This window comes from Pan troglodytes, chromosome 5 (assembly GCF_028858775.2).
Source record: "Pan troglodytes isolate AG18354 chromosome 5, NHGRI_mPanTro3-v2.0_pri, whole genome shotgun sequence".
In the NCBI taxonomy this organism is placed as follows: Eukaryota; Metazoa; Chordata; class Mammalia; order Primates; family Hominidae; genus Pan; species Pan troglodytes.
The window spans coordinates 50,195,537-50,213,183 of NC_072403.2; the positions used below are offsets into that span (position 1 = coordinate 50,195,537).

The window sequence follows — 17,647 nt, forward strand, 5'->3', positions numbered from 1 at the left end:
TACCTGGAGTGCAGTGGTGCAATCATAGCTCACTGCGGCCTTGAATTCCTGGGCAAAGTGATTTTCCCACCTCAGCCTCCCAAGTAGCTGGGACCAAGGTGTGGGTAGTCTCAGCTACCTGGGAGGCTGAGGCATGAAGATTACTTTTTTTTTTTTTTTTTGTAGACAGGGTCTTGCTTTGTTTGCGCAGGCTGGTCTTGCACTTCTGGCCTCAAGCGATTCTCCAACCTCAGCCTCCTAAAATGCCAGGATTATAGGCATGAGCCACCAAGCCTGACCCTCTTCTTTTGCTTTATTTCCTGTTTCCTCCACATGAAGCAGGCTCCATGAAGGAAAGAACTGTCAGTTTAGTGCCTGCCACGTTCTCAGTTGCTCAATTCATCAACAAACCAGCAGGGCCCAATTTAAATTAGAGGTCATTGTTAATGAAAGAAGTAATAGCAAAGAAGGTCTCCAGTGCTGAAATGATTTTCACAGGATGGTTCTGTATCTTCCCAGTAGCCAGGGAGCCCTTTGTCAGTGCCCACTGTTGCCTGGCACGCAGAGCCTGTCCGAACACTCATGGCAATGAAGATGGCCCGATTTGGATCCTGGGTGGCCTTTCAGACAGTGTGAGTTCAGACTGGTCTTAGGGCACCCATATGAGGTTGCTAGGAGGGGCAAAACTACTCTTTTTTAAAGGTAATAGAACCTTCTGGAGCTTGCTATCCTCTGTGAAATAATTTATTTATTTGAGACAGAGTCTCGCTCTGTCACCCAGGCTGGAGTGCAGTGGTGCGATTTTGGCCCACTGCAACCTCCGCCTCCCAGGTTCAAGCGATTCTTCTGCCTCAGCCTCCCGAGTAGCTGGGACTACAGGCGTGTGCCACCACACCCGGCTAATTTTTTGTATTTTTAGTAGAGATGGGGTTTCACCGTGTTAGCCAGGATGGTTTTGATCTCCTGACCTCATGATCTACCTGCCTCGGCCTCCCAAAGTGCTTGGATTACAGGTGTGAACCACCACACCCAGCCAGTGAAATAATTTCTAATGTGCAGTCACAGCCATAATTGTCCATGTCTTCTCTTTCACCAAGGGGGTGTGTGTCTTTGGGCCCAGTTCTGCCTTCCCTAGCCCATGTCTCCTTGTGTCATGTAGGCCCTGGCCCAGGTGATCTTCTTTGGCTCAGCTGCTTGGCCTCCAGCCTCTAGTCCTCGCTTCAGCATGTGGGAAGGTTCTGCTGGCTCCTTCAGGGCTCCTGGCATTGCCTTTAGTCCATGTGGGTCCCTGGGCGGACCTGGGTCAGAGCTGGCTGAGGGCATAGGTTTGGGCTATACTGAGGGCAGCTTCCAGGTCAGTAGTGCTTCCGGTGCCTTGGGCCACCACTCGCGAGCCCCACGCCTTGCCCCCCATGTGGCTGCACACTGCCAGTGCCCAGGCCTCTGCTGTGAAGGTGGGCATGGCACCCTAGGAACAGAATCAGAAGAGGAAGCGATGCAGAGTGGCCCTCCCTGCCAGCATCCACTCAAGGTACCCTCAAGAGTGGAGCTGAAGGTCATCAGTGCCCCCTTCCCAGCTGGGCACATGGTGGGGCAGTCAGGTGATGAGCCGGAGAAGGTTTGGGCTGGAAATGTGTGTGGGGAGGTGTATGAACGTGAACATCTGCTACTTGTTTACAAGGGATGTGAGGCCTGGGAGGGGTTAGGAATTAAGGAATCTCTTGGTGCCTTCTGGGGTGGGGAGGGGCTGTTTTCAGGAACAAGGAGATTCCCCATCCCTGTCCTGGAGTATCCTCTTAGATACTTCCACCCAGCCTTGGCCCCTTTGTCTGGGAGGAATTAAATGTGTAAAATCAGAGAGCTGGACCAGGATGGGTATTAATGGGGGCGGTGGGCTGCTCTCCCACTTCCCTCACCTGGGCCACCTGACAGGCACACAGCACCTTCCCCATGGGCTGGGGGCTGAGTAGGAGCACAGACGTGCTGGGGGCCTGCTCACACAGCTGCCGTACCACCTTCACCAGCACCTGGACCACGAAAGACAGATGGTGAGCCCATAGCTTCCCAGACCCCTAGCTGTCTCCTGGTCAGGACTTTGCCCTCCCCAGACCCTGGAGCAGCCCGGCTTGGCTAGCACTCACTGAGAGAGACTCAGCAGAGACTGTGTCCACAATCAGAGGCCCCTTCGAGTGCCGCTCCAGCAGCTCCTGGGTTTTCTTTGCAGCCTATGGGGCAGGAAGGACAAGCAGAGGGGTCAGGCTGAGAGGCAGGTTTCCAATTAGCCCCAACTTCTGAACTAAGCCCCAGCTGAGCAATCCCCTGCTTCCCCTACCCACCCCAAAAGTCATCAGCTCTAGGCAGAGGTGGCAGGGACTCTGCCTAGGGTGGCCTCCTTTTTGGGTCCCACATGTGTCCTTCCTCACTTCCCTCACCACTTCCCTTTCATCATAGCTTCAGGCCCCTACAAATAGGTCGCTGAAGGTGAAAGGAGGAAGGTCAGAGCACAGATGGACCAGGAGTGGGCGGGAGAAAGGGGGATCCACAGTGGAGGTGCAATCAGGGCTGAATGGCACTAATCAAGTCAGTAGGCTTCCGGGGGTTCTGAGCCAGACTTGGGAGCTGGGGGAGAAACACGGTTTGAAAGAGACGGAAGTGGGGGAATGGCCTGGGTGATGGTTCTCAGCTGGCAGGAGAAGGAAGCTGCCACCACCCCGTCCTTGCACAGCCTCTGACTCACCCCCATGCCCCAGCCCTTGAGACTTCTCAGTGTATGTGCTGGAGTGTCTCTGGGCACATGGGTGCAGCCAAACCTCCTCTCACCTGTCCCATTTGCAGCTTACGGATGGCAGTGTTGGCACGCCGCTGCAGCATCTTCACTGTGGCCAGCAGCTCCCGCCGCTGCCACTGGGGCATCACAGCAGTTTCCACAGCCTATGGCCAGAAGCAGTACATCACCCCTGCCCTTCCCTGAGCCATAGTCTCTGAGGTAGGGACCAGCAGGGCCAGGGAAGACACCCACCCTGCAGACAAACATCTGGGCCAGCTGGAGCCCAACCCAATTGGAGTGCTAGGGAGAGTCTGAAGGAGTCCAGGGAGGAATAGGGGAGGGAATAGGGCTAGGAGAGGGTGGGGAACAGCTCCACGGTAGGCGTGGCCCTCACTTCAATGAGTCGTCCTATGTCCTTGGACAGCCTCAGTGCCTCCGCCACATCCCGGCTCCCCTGACTCAGCCGCTCAGTGGCCGCTTTCACTTCCTGGGCCAGGCTCTGGCCTAGCTCTCGGGCCTGCAGGGAGGGGACAGGAGGGTCAGGATTACATTCATCTCCCCAGGACAAGGCCTCTCAACTCATTACTGGTCAGGGACAAATAAGATTTAACAATCAGGACCAATCAAGGCACCAGCACCAAATAATCAAAACACATGCCAGCTGCCAATAGCTGATATGGCCACATTGGTGTCCAAGTATGAACACTGGCTCTGCTGCTGGGCACCCCTGAGCCTGAGCATGTCACCTGCGTGTGTCCCATGCACCCACTCAACCCAGAAGTCCCAGGCCTACTGGCATGCTGACCTGCTGGGCCTGCTCCCCAGTGATGGCCAGCAGGCGGGTAGTGCCCTTGGAAAGCTGGCGGTCCCCGATGATAACCAGGTCCCCTACAGCCCCAGTACGTAACAGGTGCCTGTGGGAGGAAGGAGTGAACAGAAAGTCAGGGGGCATGACAGTAGAGAAGGGAGAAGCCAGCGTGCATCTCCCATTAAGGGCTGATGGCTCCAAAGACCAAGGGAAGGGCAAGGATCCGGGGCCCCTGGGCCAGCCAGCACAAAGGAGTGACTCACGTCCCACAGCATAGCTCCACAGAGGTCTGCAGTGCGGCTTGGGAGGCTGGGTCCAATGCATGGGCCACGGGCACCCCCACTGATACCACCCGCACAGGGTCTGGGTAAACCTGAGGTCAAGAGGGGACAGGCCCGTTAACTGCCAAAGGAGAAGGATAAAGCCTCCAGGTATGCCTGAAGGAGGCCCCCGATCTCCAGCAAAAGGGCTTCCCCAACTCACCTCATCCAGAGAGCGCAGGCCAGGGACCTGGGCAGTGAGCGCCAGGGGCACCTCCTCCATGTACACAGCCTCATCCTGCCCCACGGCCTCCTGCACAGTGTTCTCCACTGCCCGGAGCTGCTCTGGGGTCAATGGGGTCTGGAGGGGTGGGGAGGAAATGGAAAGACCAACATGCAGTCAGCCCCACACCTGTAACTGATGCATTGAAACACGGTCAATGTTCACTGAGCTATCCCCAGGTTCTAGAATAGTGGCTAGCACATAATAGGTGCTCAATAAACACTACCTGAGCAGACAATTATTTTCCTTAGAAAGCTATCTGGGAGTTGGGCCTATTGGAAGCTCCAGGCCTTTCACCAGGCACCAAAAGTTAAAGAAACAGAAAAAGGAGGCTGTATCCACATGGAGCTTACAAGGGGTAGCCCAATGGAAGAGAGAACTACAGGATGGGGGGATGCAGGGGCAGGGAATAAGCAGGTGGGATGGGGATTAGCCAGCAAGTACTTCCTGGAGAAAGGATTTAAGCCAGATGTGTAAGAAGCACAGGGAGACAGGGTGGCAGCAGAGGGAGAGGGCAGCCCAGTTTAAGCAAGAATGGCTTGGATGACAGTAGAAACAAGGAAGGGGAGCGGCTGGAGGTGAAGGGAAGGCCCCTGCTGGAGGGCCTTCAGGATCCCACATCAGAGCTGGGCGAGGCCCCAGACACTCTGTAGCCTGACTCCTCACTGCTGCACAAGGAGCCCAAGGGGAAAGGACTTGCCCAGGGTCCCATAGTGATTGGGTGGCCGTGCTGGGCCTAGAGCCCAGGACTCTAAGGGCAACCCGCTCACAGCAGGCTGTCTCTCTTTTAAGCCTGTCACCTCACATGAAGCCTGTCTTTCTATGCCGGGCTCACCTGGGTGGTCACATCCAAGCGCAGCTGCTCAGGATTGAGATGCGAGCCCTGCTGCTCTGTGCCAGGGCCCAGGGTCTGCCTCAGTGCCCAGTTCAGCAGGTGGGTGGCCGTATGCTTCGCCATGCAGCCTAGACGCCAGGCCTGAAATACTTTTGTCACCCAGCGTCCTGGGTGAGGGCAGGGGGTTGGGAGAGTGAAGGGGCTGCAGGGTATTGGGAACAGTTAGGGAGGATCCTTACCTCATCCACATGCAGCTGCACCTGGTCCCCTAACCGCAGGCACTCAGGGGCTACTGCCTCATGCAGGATGAAACCTCCACAGACCTGGGCCCGGGCTACTGGGAACAGCACGTCCTGAGGGAGGGTAGTGGTCAAGGTGCCTGTAGCCTTTCCCTCCCCTTGGCTCCCACTCAGGCTTGGGTCTGCCGCCCACAGAAATCAGCCTGGGTTGTGATGGAGACTCACCTCTTGCCCTGCCCGCACCAGGTAGCCACGGTCTGAAGCCTGGCCCCCCTGTTCTGCGTAGAAGTTGGTCCTGTCCAAGAGGAGGCCACAGCGCTGGCCTTTCCCCACGGAGGCCACTGCTGTCCCGTCCTCTGTATACAGTTGCAACACCTGGGCCTCACAGGTGCCGAACTCTGCCAGGGCACAGAATGGTTATTAGTGGTGGGCAGGGGCTGGGGACGTGAAGGTGGGTCTGTGCCTGGAGGCCAACAGGCACCCCCGCTGGCAGGGGCACTTCCAGCTGGGGGCCACAGAGACCCCTGGTGGCCATCCTGGGGAATACATAGGGGCTAGCAGCAACCATCTTGGACATTCTTCTTAGTCATGGTCAGGCAAGCTTGTGGCGGCAGGCCTTGGTCCAGGCTCTCACCATAACTTCCGCTGGGTCGCAGGGAGTAGTTGTACTTGGGGCTGTCGTCAGTTGGGGGCACTCCTTGGCGCTGCAGCTCCCCAAGCGCATGGACATCAAGCCACAATCCCTGCTTCTGAACTGGCTCAGCCTGCCGTGCCCGGTGCTGCAGGGTGGGCATGGGCATGGAAGAAGTGCATGGAGAATGAAAGAATGAAAGTGGGACTTCAGCCTCGCAGGGCCCTGTCCCTGCCACACATCTGTGGACTCTGCAGCCCTTCTGGAATAAGAACTCAGGGCTTGGCTGGCTGAACCATCCATCATGTCGGCTCCTCGGGATTAGGCCTTCCTGGCCACTGCTGCCCCTGGAGGGCCCCTCTCCAGGAAGCTGTGCTGGCTTCTGCTCCTGTGTTTAGCCCATTGGCTAGTGTTGCTTTCTACGGGTTGTGGCCTGAGGTTTTAGAAACCTCCCAGGTGAGGGGACAGATCCTATCTCAGCCTCTTGATTCCTCTCAATATTCACAGCTCCTCCCCCAGGAGCTCAGGGCTGGGGAAGAGGTGTCCTAACAGAACCCAGCATGGGGTGCCACAGCTTGTACCTGGGCCTCCTCTTGGGCCAACCGCTCCAGTCCAGCGGAGTCCAGCTGGACCCCTTTCTCCTCCAGCATCAGCTCTACCATGTCCAAGGGGAGCCCCAGGTCTCCACACAGTGACAAGGACCAGGCCACTTCAGCTTTGAGAAAGAAAGACAAAGAATGTTGAGGAGGGGAGGGATTAGACAAAGAAGGGGAGAAAAATAAGGTCCAGGGCCCTTCTAACCACGCAGAAGTCACCAGATGCCAAACACAAATACCCGCTCCATACTGGGTAGCCTCAGGAGAGGGGTCACATTCAGGCTTCATGCCTCAAGGCCAGAGCTGGGGGTAGTCCAGGGTACTCCCTGGGCACACATCATTTCAAGGGAGGAGGGAAGCTCAGTCTATGCACGAAGCCAACCTAGGAAAGCAGGAGGCAGGGCTAGCTGGGCAGTGTGGACATGGGGAGAGGCAGGGTGGTATTCCTGCTGCAGAGGGGTCTGGGTATGGAAGGAGAGTCCAGGGAGAAAGGAACACTGGGAAGAGGTCAGGGGTGGATATAAGGCATGGGGCTGGCCCAGAGCTCCCTCCTCTGCCCACCTTGGTGAGTCTCAGCGAGCCCCTTGTGCATGGGCTAGGTATCCCGCTTACCAGGGAACATATCTGAAGGCCCCAGGGTCCTCAGAGTCCGATCAATGATCCGCCTACCCCGCTCCAGGGAGGCCAGGAAGGCTGCCTCGTCCTCTGACACCAGGTTGGCGATCTGAACCAGGCAGAGAAGAAGTGGAGCTGGGTCTCCTTGGAAGGAGGGTCTCTCTCCACAACTCTCCCATCAACCCCTTTCTCTCCCACTGGAATCCAGTACCTGGGCTGAGTTCCTTTGCAGTTCTGGATAAGCATCTCCCTGGGGGAGGTGGAGAGGGCTGAGGAGGTGTGAAAGGCAACCAACCCACCCCCACCTCCCCACCCTGGGCCTCCCTGAGGACACCTGCCCTGGAGGCTCAGACATATTGAGGGGCTGGGAGAAGGACTCAAATGGGGAACTGGTTTCCCTGTAGGGTGGCAGAAGGGGGTCCTGAGGTCAAAGGCTGAGCAGTTTGGAAAAGGAGCCTCCTCAAGTTCTCCTGCTTCTTGTAAGCAAGGACAGCTTTCTTAGCTTGCTGATAGGATGCTGGGCTCGATATTTAGGGTGGGGACCTCTGGGCACCCAGGCTGGGGGCACTGTCTAGGCTCAGTGGTAGGCTCCCCAAAGTGCCCAGGGAGGCCCACAGTGAAAAAGAAGCTCTGTCCTTACCAGTGTCTCCACCACTACAGGTACCAGGCTGCCTAGGAAGCCAGGTGGTGCCTTTAAGATCTCCATGGAGAAACGCACAGCTCGACGCAGGATCCGACGAAGAACCAGCCTAAAGGGGTTCAGAGCCCAGACATGAACCCCCAGCAGCTTATGGTCAGCAATATGGGGAGTGGGAAGGACGAGGTCCAGTGTGTGCTCCCACCTCAAAGCTCTCCCTCCCCCATTCCTCCTACTGGCTCAACCAGACCCACCTCTCCTGTTCCCTCCCTCCTCCACCTGAGACCCCCAGCAGCCCCTGTCCTCTCTGTAGCCCTTCCAGACTCACGGGGGACCTGACATCCCAGGGAAGATGCCATCAGAGATGCAGACACTGAGTGTGCGGATGTGGTCAGCCACCACGCGGTACGCTGTGTCTGTGCGCCCCTCGTCTGCCACCCCTACTCGGCCCAAGTAAGGGGGTGCCCTGCAGCCCTGGGAAGCAGAAGAGTCAGCCAGTGGCCCTGCCTGACCTGGCCCAGGTGGGTGCTCTTTATCGCCTCTAGAGCATCTGCCCTCAGCCCTAAAGCCAACCACATCCAGAATGGCCTTGCCAGTCCAGTCCTGGGCTGAGAAGCCTCACAGATGAGCACAAGCCAGGCCCTGCCCTCACGGGGCTCATATTTGGTGCTACAAGTGAACATATCTGTGACCATTTACTGAATTTCTACTATCAGAACTGGGTGAGTACTTGAACAACATGGCCTCGAATCCCCAAAACAGCCCATTCCAGGAGGTATTAGCATGCTTGCTTTAAAGAAGAAGAAGCTGAGGCTCAGAGGAACTCAGTGACACAAGGCTACCCGGCTCTCAAGGAGCAGATCTGAGATCTCAGCCGGGCCTGTTGGACTCCAGGTGCTCTCCACTACCTGTTCTTGCCTCTCCCATCTTTTGTGGGGGTGGGCAGGGAGGGAGAGTGTAAGCTACATACACGGAAATGCTCCAAAGCAGGGAGCTTGATTCACTTACCACCAAACCTCTCTCTTCCCCAAGCTTCTTCGTCTAACAGTCATGCCATTCACTGTGTTGCTCAAGTCAATAGCCTGGGAGCCATCTTTGAATTCTTTTTCCCCTACCCGTCATAATCCATCAGTGGTTCCTTTTGCTCCTACCTCCATGAGATCTCTCAAATCAATCTACTTGTCTCTACTTCCACTGCTATTATCCGAAGCATGCCCTGTGGTCCTTGCCTGGACCGATAATAGCCTCCCAACTGATTCCTAAGTTTCTGCTCTCATCTCCCTCCAGCTCATCCTCCACACAGCAACAGGAGTAGCCTTTTAAAAGTGTACATCAGGCTGGGCGCGGTAGCTCACACCTGTAATCTCAACACTTTGGGAGGCTGAGGCGGGTGGATCACCTGAGGTCAGGAGTTTGAGACCAGCCTGGCCAATCCTGGTGAAACCCCATCTGTACTAAAAATACAAAAATTAGTCAGGTGTGGTGGCGGGTGCCTGTAATCCCAGCTACTCTGGAGGCTGAGGCACGAGAATCACTTGAGCCCCGGAGGCAGAGGTTGCAGTGAGCCGAGATCATGCCACTGCACTCCAGCCTGGACAACACAGCAAGCAAGACTCTGTCTCAAAAAAAAAAAAAAAAAAAAAAAAAAGAGGGGTTCTCAGTGGGGAGTGTGGCATGATCTGATGTACACTTTTATTTATTTATTTTTTTTGAGACGAACTCTCACTCTGTTGCCCAGGTTGGAGTGCAGTAGCACGATCTCAGCTTACTGCAACCTCCACCTCCTGGGTTCAAGAGATTCTCCTGCCTCAGCCTCCCAAGTGGCTGGGACTACAGGTGTGTGCCACCATGCCTGGCTGATTTTTCTATTTTTTTAGTAGAGACAGGATTTTGCCATGTTGGCCAGGCTGGTCTCCAACTCCTGACCTCAAGCGATCCGCCTCCCTCTGCCTCCCCAAGTGCTGGGATTACAGGAGTGAGCCACCGTGCCCAGCCCTGAGAACTCTTCTCACCACTCTGAGAATCACGGCCCCACTTTGGACTTCGAGGCCCACAAGACTGGATTCTGCCTTCTTCTCTGTGAGACTGTTCACAAAAATGGCCCTTTCCTAGGCATATGCCACTTTAAAATGGGACTTTACAGCTGTTTCCCATCAAGGGACAGAATCCATTTCTCCATCCCCTGAATCTCTGCTGGCTTTGTGACTTGCTTCGGCCCATAGAATACAGTGGAAACAACACTGTTCTGAGCCTATGTGTCTGCTCTCTGTCTTGGAACCTTGCTGAGCTGTGATGTGGACAAGCCCAGACTAGCCAGCTAGGTGATGACAGACACATGGCCCAGTCACCCCTACTGCCCCCAAACTGACAGCCAGCCAAGCCCCAGAGGAGCTGCGGCCTCTCAGCTCACCACAGATGGATGAATGAGCTCACACAAGACCAAAGAATGAGCCAGCTAAGCCCAGCCTAAACACTAGCTCACAGACTCAGGGGGCAGATACATGGTTGTTGGTTAAGCCACAGAGCATTAGGGTGGTTATACAGCAAAAGCCAACTGACACATGTTCCTACTATATCCCATGGGATTCTCCTTTAGCTGGCTGGCCACCTTGTAGTTTTTGGCACATGTCAAGCCCTTTCTTGCGGGGCAAGGAGGGAGGGTATAAGCTACACGCATGTGGAAATGCTCCAAAGCAGGGAGCTTGATTCACCTAGCTCCAAACCTCTCTCTTCCCCAAGCTTCTTCATCTCAGTAAACAGTCATGCCATTCACTGTGTTGCTCAAGCCAATAGCCTGGGAGCCATCTTTGATTTCTCTTTCCCCTCCCCATCTAATCCATCAGTACCAAGGCCCTTGGTACCTGCTGTCCCCTCTGCCTGGAAAGAGCTTCCTGTAGCTGACTCCTCCTTTGGGGCTCAGCTCAAAGGTCATCTTCTTGGTGAGCCTTCCCCAAGCACCTTATCTAAGATTCCTCTGTACCCCTCCTTCTTCCTAGTTACTTTCACCCATGTTTACTGCCTGTTCACAATCTGTAAGCTATTACCTTGTTCTTTAACACATTTATTGATTTTCTATCTCTCATGCTAGCATATAATCTCCATGATCTCTTTCCTGCTTACTGCTGTGTCTTCTGTACCAAACACAAAGGATTTAACATAAAGTAAGCACTCAACACGTATTTTCTAAATAAATGAAAGAGGCAAGGAGTTAGGAGGAACATCAGGTAATAAGTAATGAATCCTAGTGTCTTGCTTGACGTCTTGGAATTCTTGGTTGGTTATTGTCCTCAGATGCTGAGAACACTCTGAGTTCTCAACAAAGATGGAATGCAATGGGGCTGAGGGCTGTGAAGAGCAGGTTAGAGGGCTTCTGGAAGGGAAGAGGCACTCACCTGCTGTATGGCGTTGAGCAGCGGGGAAAAGAGGTCAGTGTCATAGGTGGAGTGTTTGCCTTGCAGCACAGCCACCAGCCTTTCCAGGCCCATTCCTGTGTCCACATGCCGCTGGGGCAGGGGCTGCAGGCTTCCATCTGCCTCTCTGGCCAGGGAAGGTGTGCAAGGTGAGGCCCCACCCAGGATTACAGGTGTGAGACAGATGCCCAAGTGGAGTAGAGAAATGGAGGGGGGGGGGGGGCCCAAGGGAGCTGACAGTGGGAGGAACCAGACAATCAGTATCTTCCCCTGCCACCCTGCAATAGCAGATGATGATGGCCTTGGGGTCCTGTCCTTCCTCATATAGGGCTATCTCCACTCTCACCCCTGCTTGGGCCCTTGCCTGGGCACCAGACATCCCATCTTGGGACAGAATTCTTTGCCCCTAGAAAGATATGTCAAGGCTAGAAGAAAATCTGAGATCATCAAGTTCAACTCGTTGATCATCAAGTTCAACAGAGAATAGCAGTGACTTGTTTAAGCTGTCACAGGCAAAGACTACAATTAAATCAGTTATTATCTATAAGGTGTTGAGAATTGTGCCTGACACATGGTAAGCACCGTTTACATGTCTGTTTTCATATGAAACAGATCAAAGTCTTCTAATTGCCACCTTTCCCACTTCTAGTCAGGGATTCTTATCCTGCTTCAGCACCCTATTACCTGTTGTGTTGCATGAAGACCAGGTTCCAAAGCTCTACCAGCTGGGGGGCTCCCACCCCACCAGCAAGGTCGTAGTGGATCTCAGTACAGGGCCCACAAGGGCCAGTATCCCCCATCTCCCAGAAGTTCTCTTGTGGTCCAAAGGAAAGCACACGGCTAGCAGGCACCCTGGGGAGAAAAGCAGGTGAGTGGTGGGAGACAAGAGAGACCCAGAAGCTGGGACTCTCTCTGCCATGAGAGCCCCTCCCTCAAGTCACAGCCCAGCAAGAGGAGGAACAGGGCTGACCCCACAGTATCCTGGAATGAAATGCTAAGACTCTGAGGATTGGTGCTGGTAGTCTCCACTTTCCAGTCCTCCTGACCTCCAGGAATGAACATAAGGAGGGGGCTGACTTACCCTAAGCTCAGCCAGATGTCCCTGGTCTCCAGGTCTGGGTCCAGCCCTGCCTTGGGGTCACCATCAAAGTAGGAGATCCAGAGCCTTTCCTCAGGGATCCCATAGACCTGAGTCAGCAGTTCCCAGGCCATGTTACAAGCCTCCTCCTGCAGCAGAAACCAGCATGGGGTGGGGGGAGGAAGATGGGTGAGAGGGAGACCCCACTGAAGTAATCAAGCCACATGAGTTTAGCTCCCGACTTAAGACAAAAGCATTTCTGCTGCCATCTTGTTCCCAGAATAAGCCATGAACCATTACTGCCTCTGAGTGTTTTCCTGCCCAGAAAGCTTCCCCCTTCTTCTAAATCCTATCTTCTTTCAAGTCCCAGAACAAGTCCCACTTTCACATGAAATTCTCTGCCTACTCTAGCCTGGAGTGATCTTTAACTCCAGTAAGCACCTTAGCATTGCTATTTGACCATTTATTCAAACAACAATTTTTGAGTAATCATTAGGCAGAAAGTACAGTCTCAGCCCTTCAGGGACTTACAATCCAATCAGGGAAGTGAGGTAATTCCTGTTACACCTGCTCAACTAGCACTTTGCCTCCACATCTGGTATGAGGCCCTGCCTAAGCAGACAGTACAATGGAAACAAGACAAACTGACTCCCTTCTTGGCTGATCACTGATCCCCAGAGACTCACCTTAAAATATTCACCCCCAAAGGCCCAATTGCCAAGCATTTCAAAGAAGGTATGATGGGAAAGGTCTCGACCCACATCTTCCAGGTCGTTATGGTGTCCTCCAGCTCTCACACATTTCTGGCTGTTGGCCACACGTCGGAAGCCTGCCATCTCGCTTCGTGGATCCACGGTGCCCAGAAAGATTGGCTTGAACTGGAAGCACATAGAGTGGGGAGGGGGAGAGGGATATCCAATTTCTCAGTAGAAGGGAAATGTGGGGAGTGGGGATAGGGATGGCTGTTCAGACCGAAGGCTGACTGTGCCCCTGAGAGTGCAGTGTAATCTTGGTCTATGAGGACAACCTGGGAGCCTGGGGACAGCCATCTCTGGTGTGTGGGGAGCAGAGAAGAGGTAAACAAATCATGAACCGGAGACCCTCTGCTAGTAAAATAGGCAAGGTAAAAGAAGGAGGAATGTGTTGGGAGCTGGAAACGGGACGCTGAAAGGTGGCATCCTCCGTCTCAACTTCTTCAACCACACCCAATAACTTCAGCGTACAAAACTGAGACTCATTTAGTAGGGAGCCCAGACGGCCTCTAAGGTTAACTTATGCCGCCCCTATTTTACAGATGAGGACAATGAAGTCTAGAAAAGGTGAGTGGTTGATAAAAATCAAAAGCTTAGAGAATAGTACTCAGCAAACAATAGGTGATCAATAAATATTTAATGAAAGCGTTATCTTTATTTAAATAACGAATAAATGAAATCAGACTTCTCCCTCGGGATTCCACTCCAGCCATTTCTGGACCTAATACTCAATCCCAATCCAGAAGTTCCCAGCTCAAGCCCTCCCCAAGCCCTCCCTATACTCTGAGCGCCGTACCCCCATCACTTTACCCAACCAAGCACCGCCCTCTTTCCCCAAAAGCTACGAACTCCGCCTCTCGCTTCTTTTGCCCAATCCTGCAGCGTCTTTCTCACCGGAAAACTCACAAACTCCGCTCCCTATCAGCATGGTTCGGCCCTCACCTGGTTCATGCCCGCATTGACAAAAAGCAAACTGGGGTCGCCGCGGGGCCGCACGGAAGCGGAGGGCACCAGCCGGTGGCCATGGCGGTCCCGAAAGAAGTTCAGAAAGGCGGCCCTCACGGCCGAGGCCTTGGCTGCAGGGGGCTCCGATGAGAGCGGCCGATGGCTGAGGCCCCGCCATGAGGGCGACCTTCGAATGGCCCGCCGCAGCCTCCGGGCTGCAGCTGCCACTGACGCTGCCATCGTAGCTCCGGGCAGTGACTTTACCGGGTCAAAGAGTGACGAGGGAAGGAAGCCAGGCGTTTCCTACAGCGGCCCCTGGCGGTAGGAGGACTCAGGGGGCGGCCTCTGCCGCCGGGGTGGAAGCGATCGATTGGGTCGCTGGCAGAGTCTAGCACAGCGCCTGGCACATAGTAGGCTCTTAATTCATTCGGCATTAAGCAAATATTCATTGAGAGCCTACCATGTGCTAGGCATTGTTTTGGGCTTTTAGGGTACAAAATTGACAAAATGCCCTGCCCACTGAAATCCGTATTCTAGCAGTAATTGCTGTTGTGCTTATTAGTTTTGCAAAGTTACAGATGGGGTTGCAATAAACAGGTGTGGATTCAACTTCGTGTGTGTGTGTGTGTGTGTTTTGTGTGTGTTTTTCCAGGCTGAGGGAAGAAGGCAGAGAGTGACAGGGGAGTATCAGCATTCATTCAAGAGGTATTCAACAAATATTTATTGAACACCTAGTATGTGCTAGGCACTGTTCTAGGCATTTGCCAGTTCCCTTGGACCTTGGCATCAGACACGGCCATTTTTGCCCGTGAAGCAGGAGTCTATAGGAGAACACAGAAGCCAAACAGCATCTGCTATATTATTAATTGCTTAACATTTGGTCTTCTCATTTGCCTGGGGATCAGAGAGAATCCAGGTCGTCAAGGCATGAGGAAGCTATTGGCTAATAGCTGCAGAGATTTCACTCTCTAAGCCTTCTAATGCCCTAAGGTTTTGTGTGTTTTCGTTTAGGGTAAGAGATATACCTGTTCTAACTCTCCTTTCTGTCTTTCCATAGTAACAGCTGTGACCCTGAAGCCAACAGGCCCTTGTGGATGCAATCAGGGTGCTCATGGGGCTTCTCATGATGCCCTTGGCTTGGGAAATTAAACAGATTGGGAAGACAGAAGAGAATCTGCCAAAGCTAAAACTCAATAGAGGTTCCAGAGCTGAGGTCAGTGTGATAACTGAGAAGGCCTTAGCCATCAGGGTGGTCTCTTTTAGCCACGATTCTGTGTGTGTTAAGTTATTTGGGGTCTTTGGATTAAGTTATTTGGGGTCTTTGTATACATAGTTTCTCTGCGGAATCTACATTGGACTTGAATTTCTATAGTGGTAGTAAATTCTTAACTTTGTATTCTGACAGCACCTATAACTCCTATTCCATGATCCCCTTTTTCTCCCTTTGCCCACATAGATTAAAGGTGTTGTTTTGAAAGTGTGTTTGGCCTGTTTTGGTTTTTCCAGTGTTTCTGGAACAGAAAGCTAAAGCCAGCTGGGGATTTCTGTGCGATTGATGACTTTTTTTTTTTTTTTTTTTTTTTGAGATGGGGTTTCACTCTTGTTGCCCAGGCTGGCATGCAATAGCACAATCTCGGCTCTCTGCAACCTCTGTCTCCCGGGTTCAAGCAATTATCCTGCCTTAGCCTCCGAGTAGCTGGGATTACAGGCATGCATCACCACGCCCGGCTAATTTTGTATTTTTAGTAGAGATGGGGTTTCTCCATGTTGGTCAGGCTGGTCTTGAACTCCCGACCTCAGCTGATCTGCCTACCTCAGCCTTCCGAAGTGCTGGGATTACAGGCATGCACCACTGCGCCCAGCTGAGATTGATGATCTTTAGACAAGACTGTGAAATTATTTCCCAAACTGAGATGGGAGTGCTTTGCCATACAAACCTGGCAGGGCCTCTACTCAGTACTGACATCAACTTTTTTTTTTCAGATTTTGCCCAGAAAGTCATTGTGTTATATTAGAAACTCCAAACATGGATCTAGTGTGGAGCCATATAATTTTTTTAAAACAGCTTTATTGAAATATAATTTACATACTATACAATTCACGCATTTAAATAAAGTATACAGTTCAATGCCTTTTAGTATATTTACATAGAGTTGCCCATCCATCACCACAATCACTTTTAGAACATTTTCATTACTTCCAAATAAAACCCCAAATCCTTTAGCCATTAACCCCCAATCGTCTCATCCTTCCTAGCCCTTGGCAACCACTAATCTACCTTCTGTCTCTACAGACTTGTATATTCTGGACATTTCATGTAAATGGAATCATGTAATATGTGGTTCTTTGTAACTGGCTTCTTTCACATAAAATAATATTTTCAAGGTTCATCCATGTTGTAGCATGTACCATGGATTTTTAGAAAAATGTTTTTAGTTGCTTTCTGTTTGAAGTAGGTTTTTCTCTCATCTAATTTTGTCTTTGCCACTAAAAATGATAATTTTCTTTTCTTTAAATGTGGTGCTCTTTGGTGAATCATTAGGTTCTTTTTAATATTTCCCAGTGAAGCAAAGTGGTTCATCTAGGATTGGGACGTGTCTGTTCTGGTTTGCAGCTGTCATCTGATAAGGAAGTTAAATTGAAGGACTGCAGTTTCCCAAGATAGATGGAGGTGGAGAAAACTCATCAGACAGGGAAGTTACCAATCCTGGGAACTTCTCTGAAGGGTACTGATCCACTGTCTTAGTATTTATGGGAATTTCATTTTGAGGTTTAACATGCAAATGGGGTCTGCTTTTTGCGAGTTACTCAGCTGGGTTTTGTGAGCAACATTTGGGGTGCTCCTTTCATTGTTTAAGACAGTGGTGCTTTATCTTCCCTAGAGTTGGGATTTACCCTTATGTTGCCATTCGACCTACTTATCTTGGTAGGTTCAAGGCATCCAGCCATTCTTTGTGCTCTCCCTTTCACCTTGTTTAAAAGATGTAACACTCTTATTCTAGGAGTAGAAAGTGTCCTTTCTGATTTCCCGATTGGCTTTGAGAGCAGGACCCCAAGATCAGTGAGACATTCTGTCCTGGATTGATGGTCAGAGAAGACAAAAGGGAATTTTCACTCTTACTGAGCATGGGGAACTCAACTTTGGGAATTTCCTCTTATAAATCATAAAAACAGTCTTTTAGCGTCTAGGTTAGGAAGTCAACCTATGAGAGGTGTTTCTGATTTGATGTGTTTATTTATGGCATTGGCTTATCTGGATTGTGGAAGCAACCAACACTTGCCAAACATTAATATGCATATGGATCTCCTGCGATCTTGTTACATATGCAGACTATGATCCTGTAGGTCTGGAGTAGGTGAAATTCTGCATTTCTAGCAGGCTCCCGGTGATGCTGCTGCTGCTGCTAGTCTACTAGACCATACCTTGAGTGACAAGGGTGTAGTAAAGGACTTGTGAGGGGAGTCTGGACACCGGCTTTAGGAAACATTCTTTTGCCTGGTCCTGGGGCCTAAGACTCAGGTGCCCTTAGGTTCTCCCTTTCTCCTGGGAGGGGTGCTCACCCAGAGTAGGTGGGTGTAGCTGGGAGCTCATCGTGCTCAAGAGCGCTCGCCCCCTTCCTTCCCCCAGCTTCTTAGGGAAGTGAGGGTGGTGATTGCGTCCGCCTGTGGCTTAGAGCCGTGGAGGTTAATGTGGACCAGGGTGGAAGGGGAGCGGTTACCATGGGAATCTGGCAAAGTCATCAGGGCACGCCGATGGCTGGTGGAGCCCCCGGATCAGGAATTCAAGTATTGGTGGACCCTTGAGGGCCTCA

At 52.4% G+C, this 17,647-nt stretch overlaps 1 protein-coding gene and 2 long non-coding RNA genes across 4 annotated transcripts; 2 read left to right on the top strand and 1 right to left on the bottom strand.

Annotated features, from left to right (window-relative positions):
* Positions 1–271: 271 nt before the first annotated feature.
* On the bottom strand, positions 272–14,145 carry AARS2 (alanyl-tRNA synthetase 2, mitochondrial). 2 transcript variants are annotated; one of them, XM_518510.9, is made up of 22 exons: positions 13,833–14,145; positions 12,825–13,016; positions 12,142–12,287; positions 11,745–11,912; positions 11,043–11,187; positions 7,979–8,124; positions 7,654–7,762; positions 7,225–7,263; positions 7,011–7,122; positions 6,384–6,517; positions 5,806–5,950; positions 5,397–5,569; positions 5,172–5,285; positions 4,933–5,073; positions 4,038–4,175; positions 3,818–3,927; positions 3,552–3,660; positions 3,141–3,263; positions 2,800–2,910; positions 2,121–2,204; positions 1,896–2,006; positions 272–1,447 (listed from the first exon to the last, which is right to left on the bottom strand). In XM_518510.9, exons 1-22 carry the CDS (start codon positions 14,073–14,075, stop codon positions 1,283–1,285), a joined length of 2,958 nt encoding a protein of 985 aa, XP_518510.2. In that variant the 5' UTR covers positions 14,076–14,145; the 3' UTR covers positions 272–1,282. The 2 variants fall into 2 exon arrangements, with proteins under 2 accessions (XP_518510.2, XP_009449648.1); XM_009451373.5 differs by lacking the exons at positions 7,979–8,124; positions 11,043–11,187 and having other exon boundaries at positions 13,833–14,103.
* On the top strand, positions 4,319–5,559 carry LOC107975148 (uncharacterized). Its single transcript, XR_001718431.4, has 3 exons — positions 4,319–4,455; positions 4,890–5,031; positions 5,418–5,559. It is a non-coding gene; the product is annotated as an uncharacterized LOC107975148 (long non-coding RNA).
* Positions 8,367–9,837, top strand: LOC134810302 (uncharacterized). Its single transcript, XR_010158025.1, has 2 exons — positions 8,367–8,544; positions 9,528–9,837. It is a non-coding gene; the product is annotated as an uncharacterized LOC134810302 (long non-coding RNA).
* Positions 14,146–17,647: the final 3,502 nt, after the last annotated feature.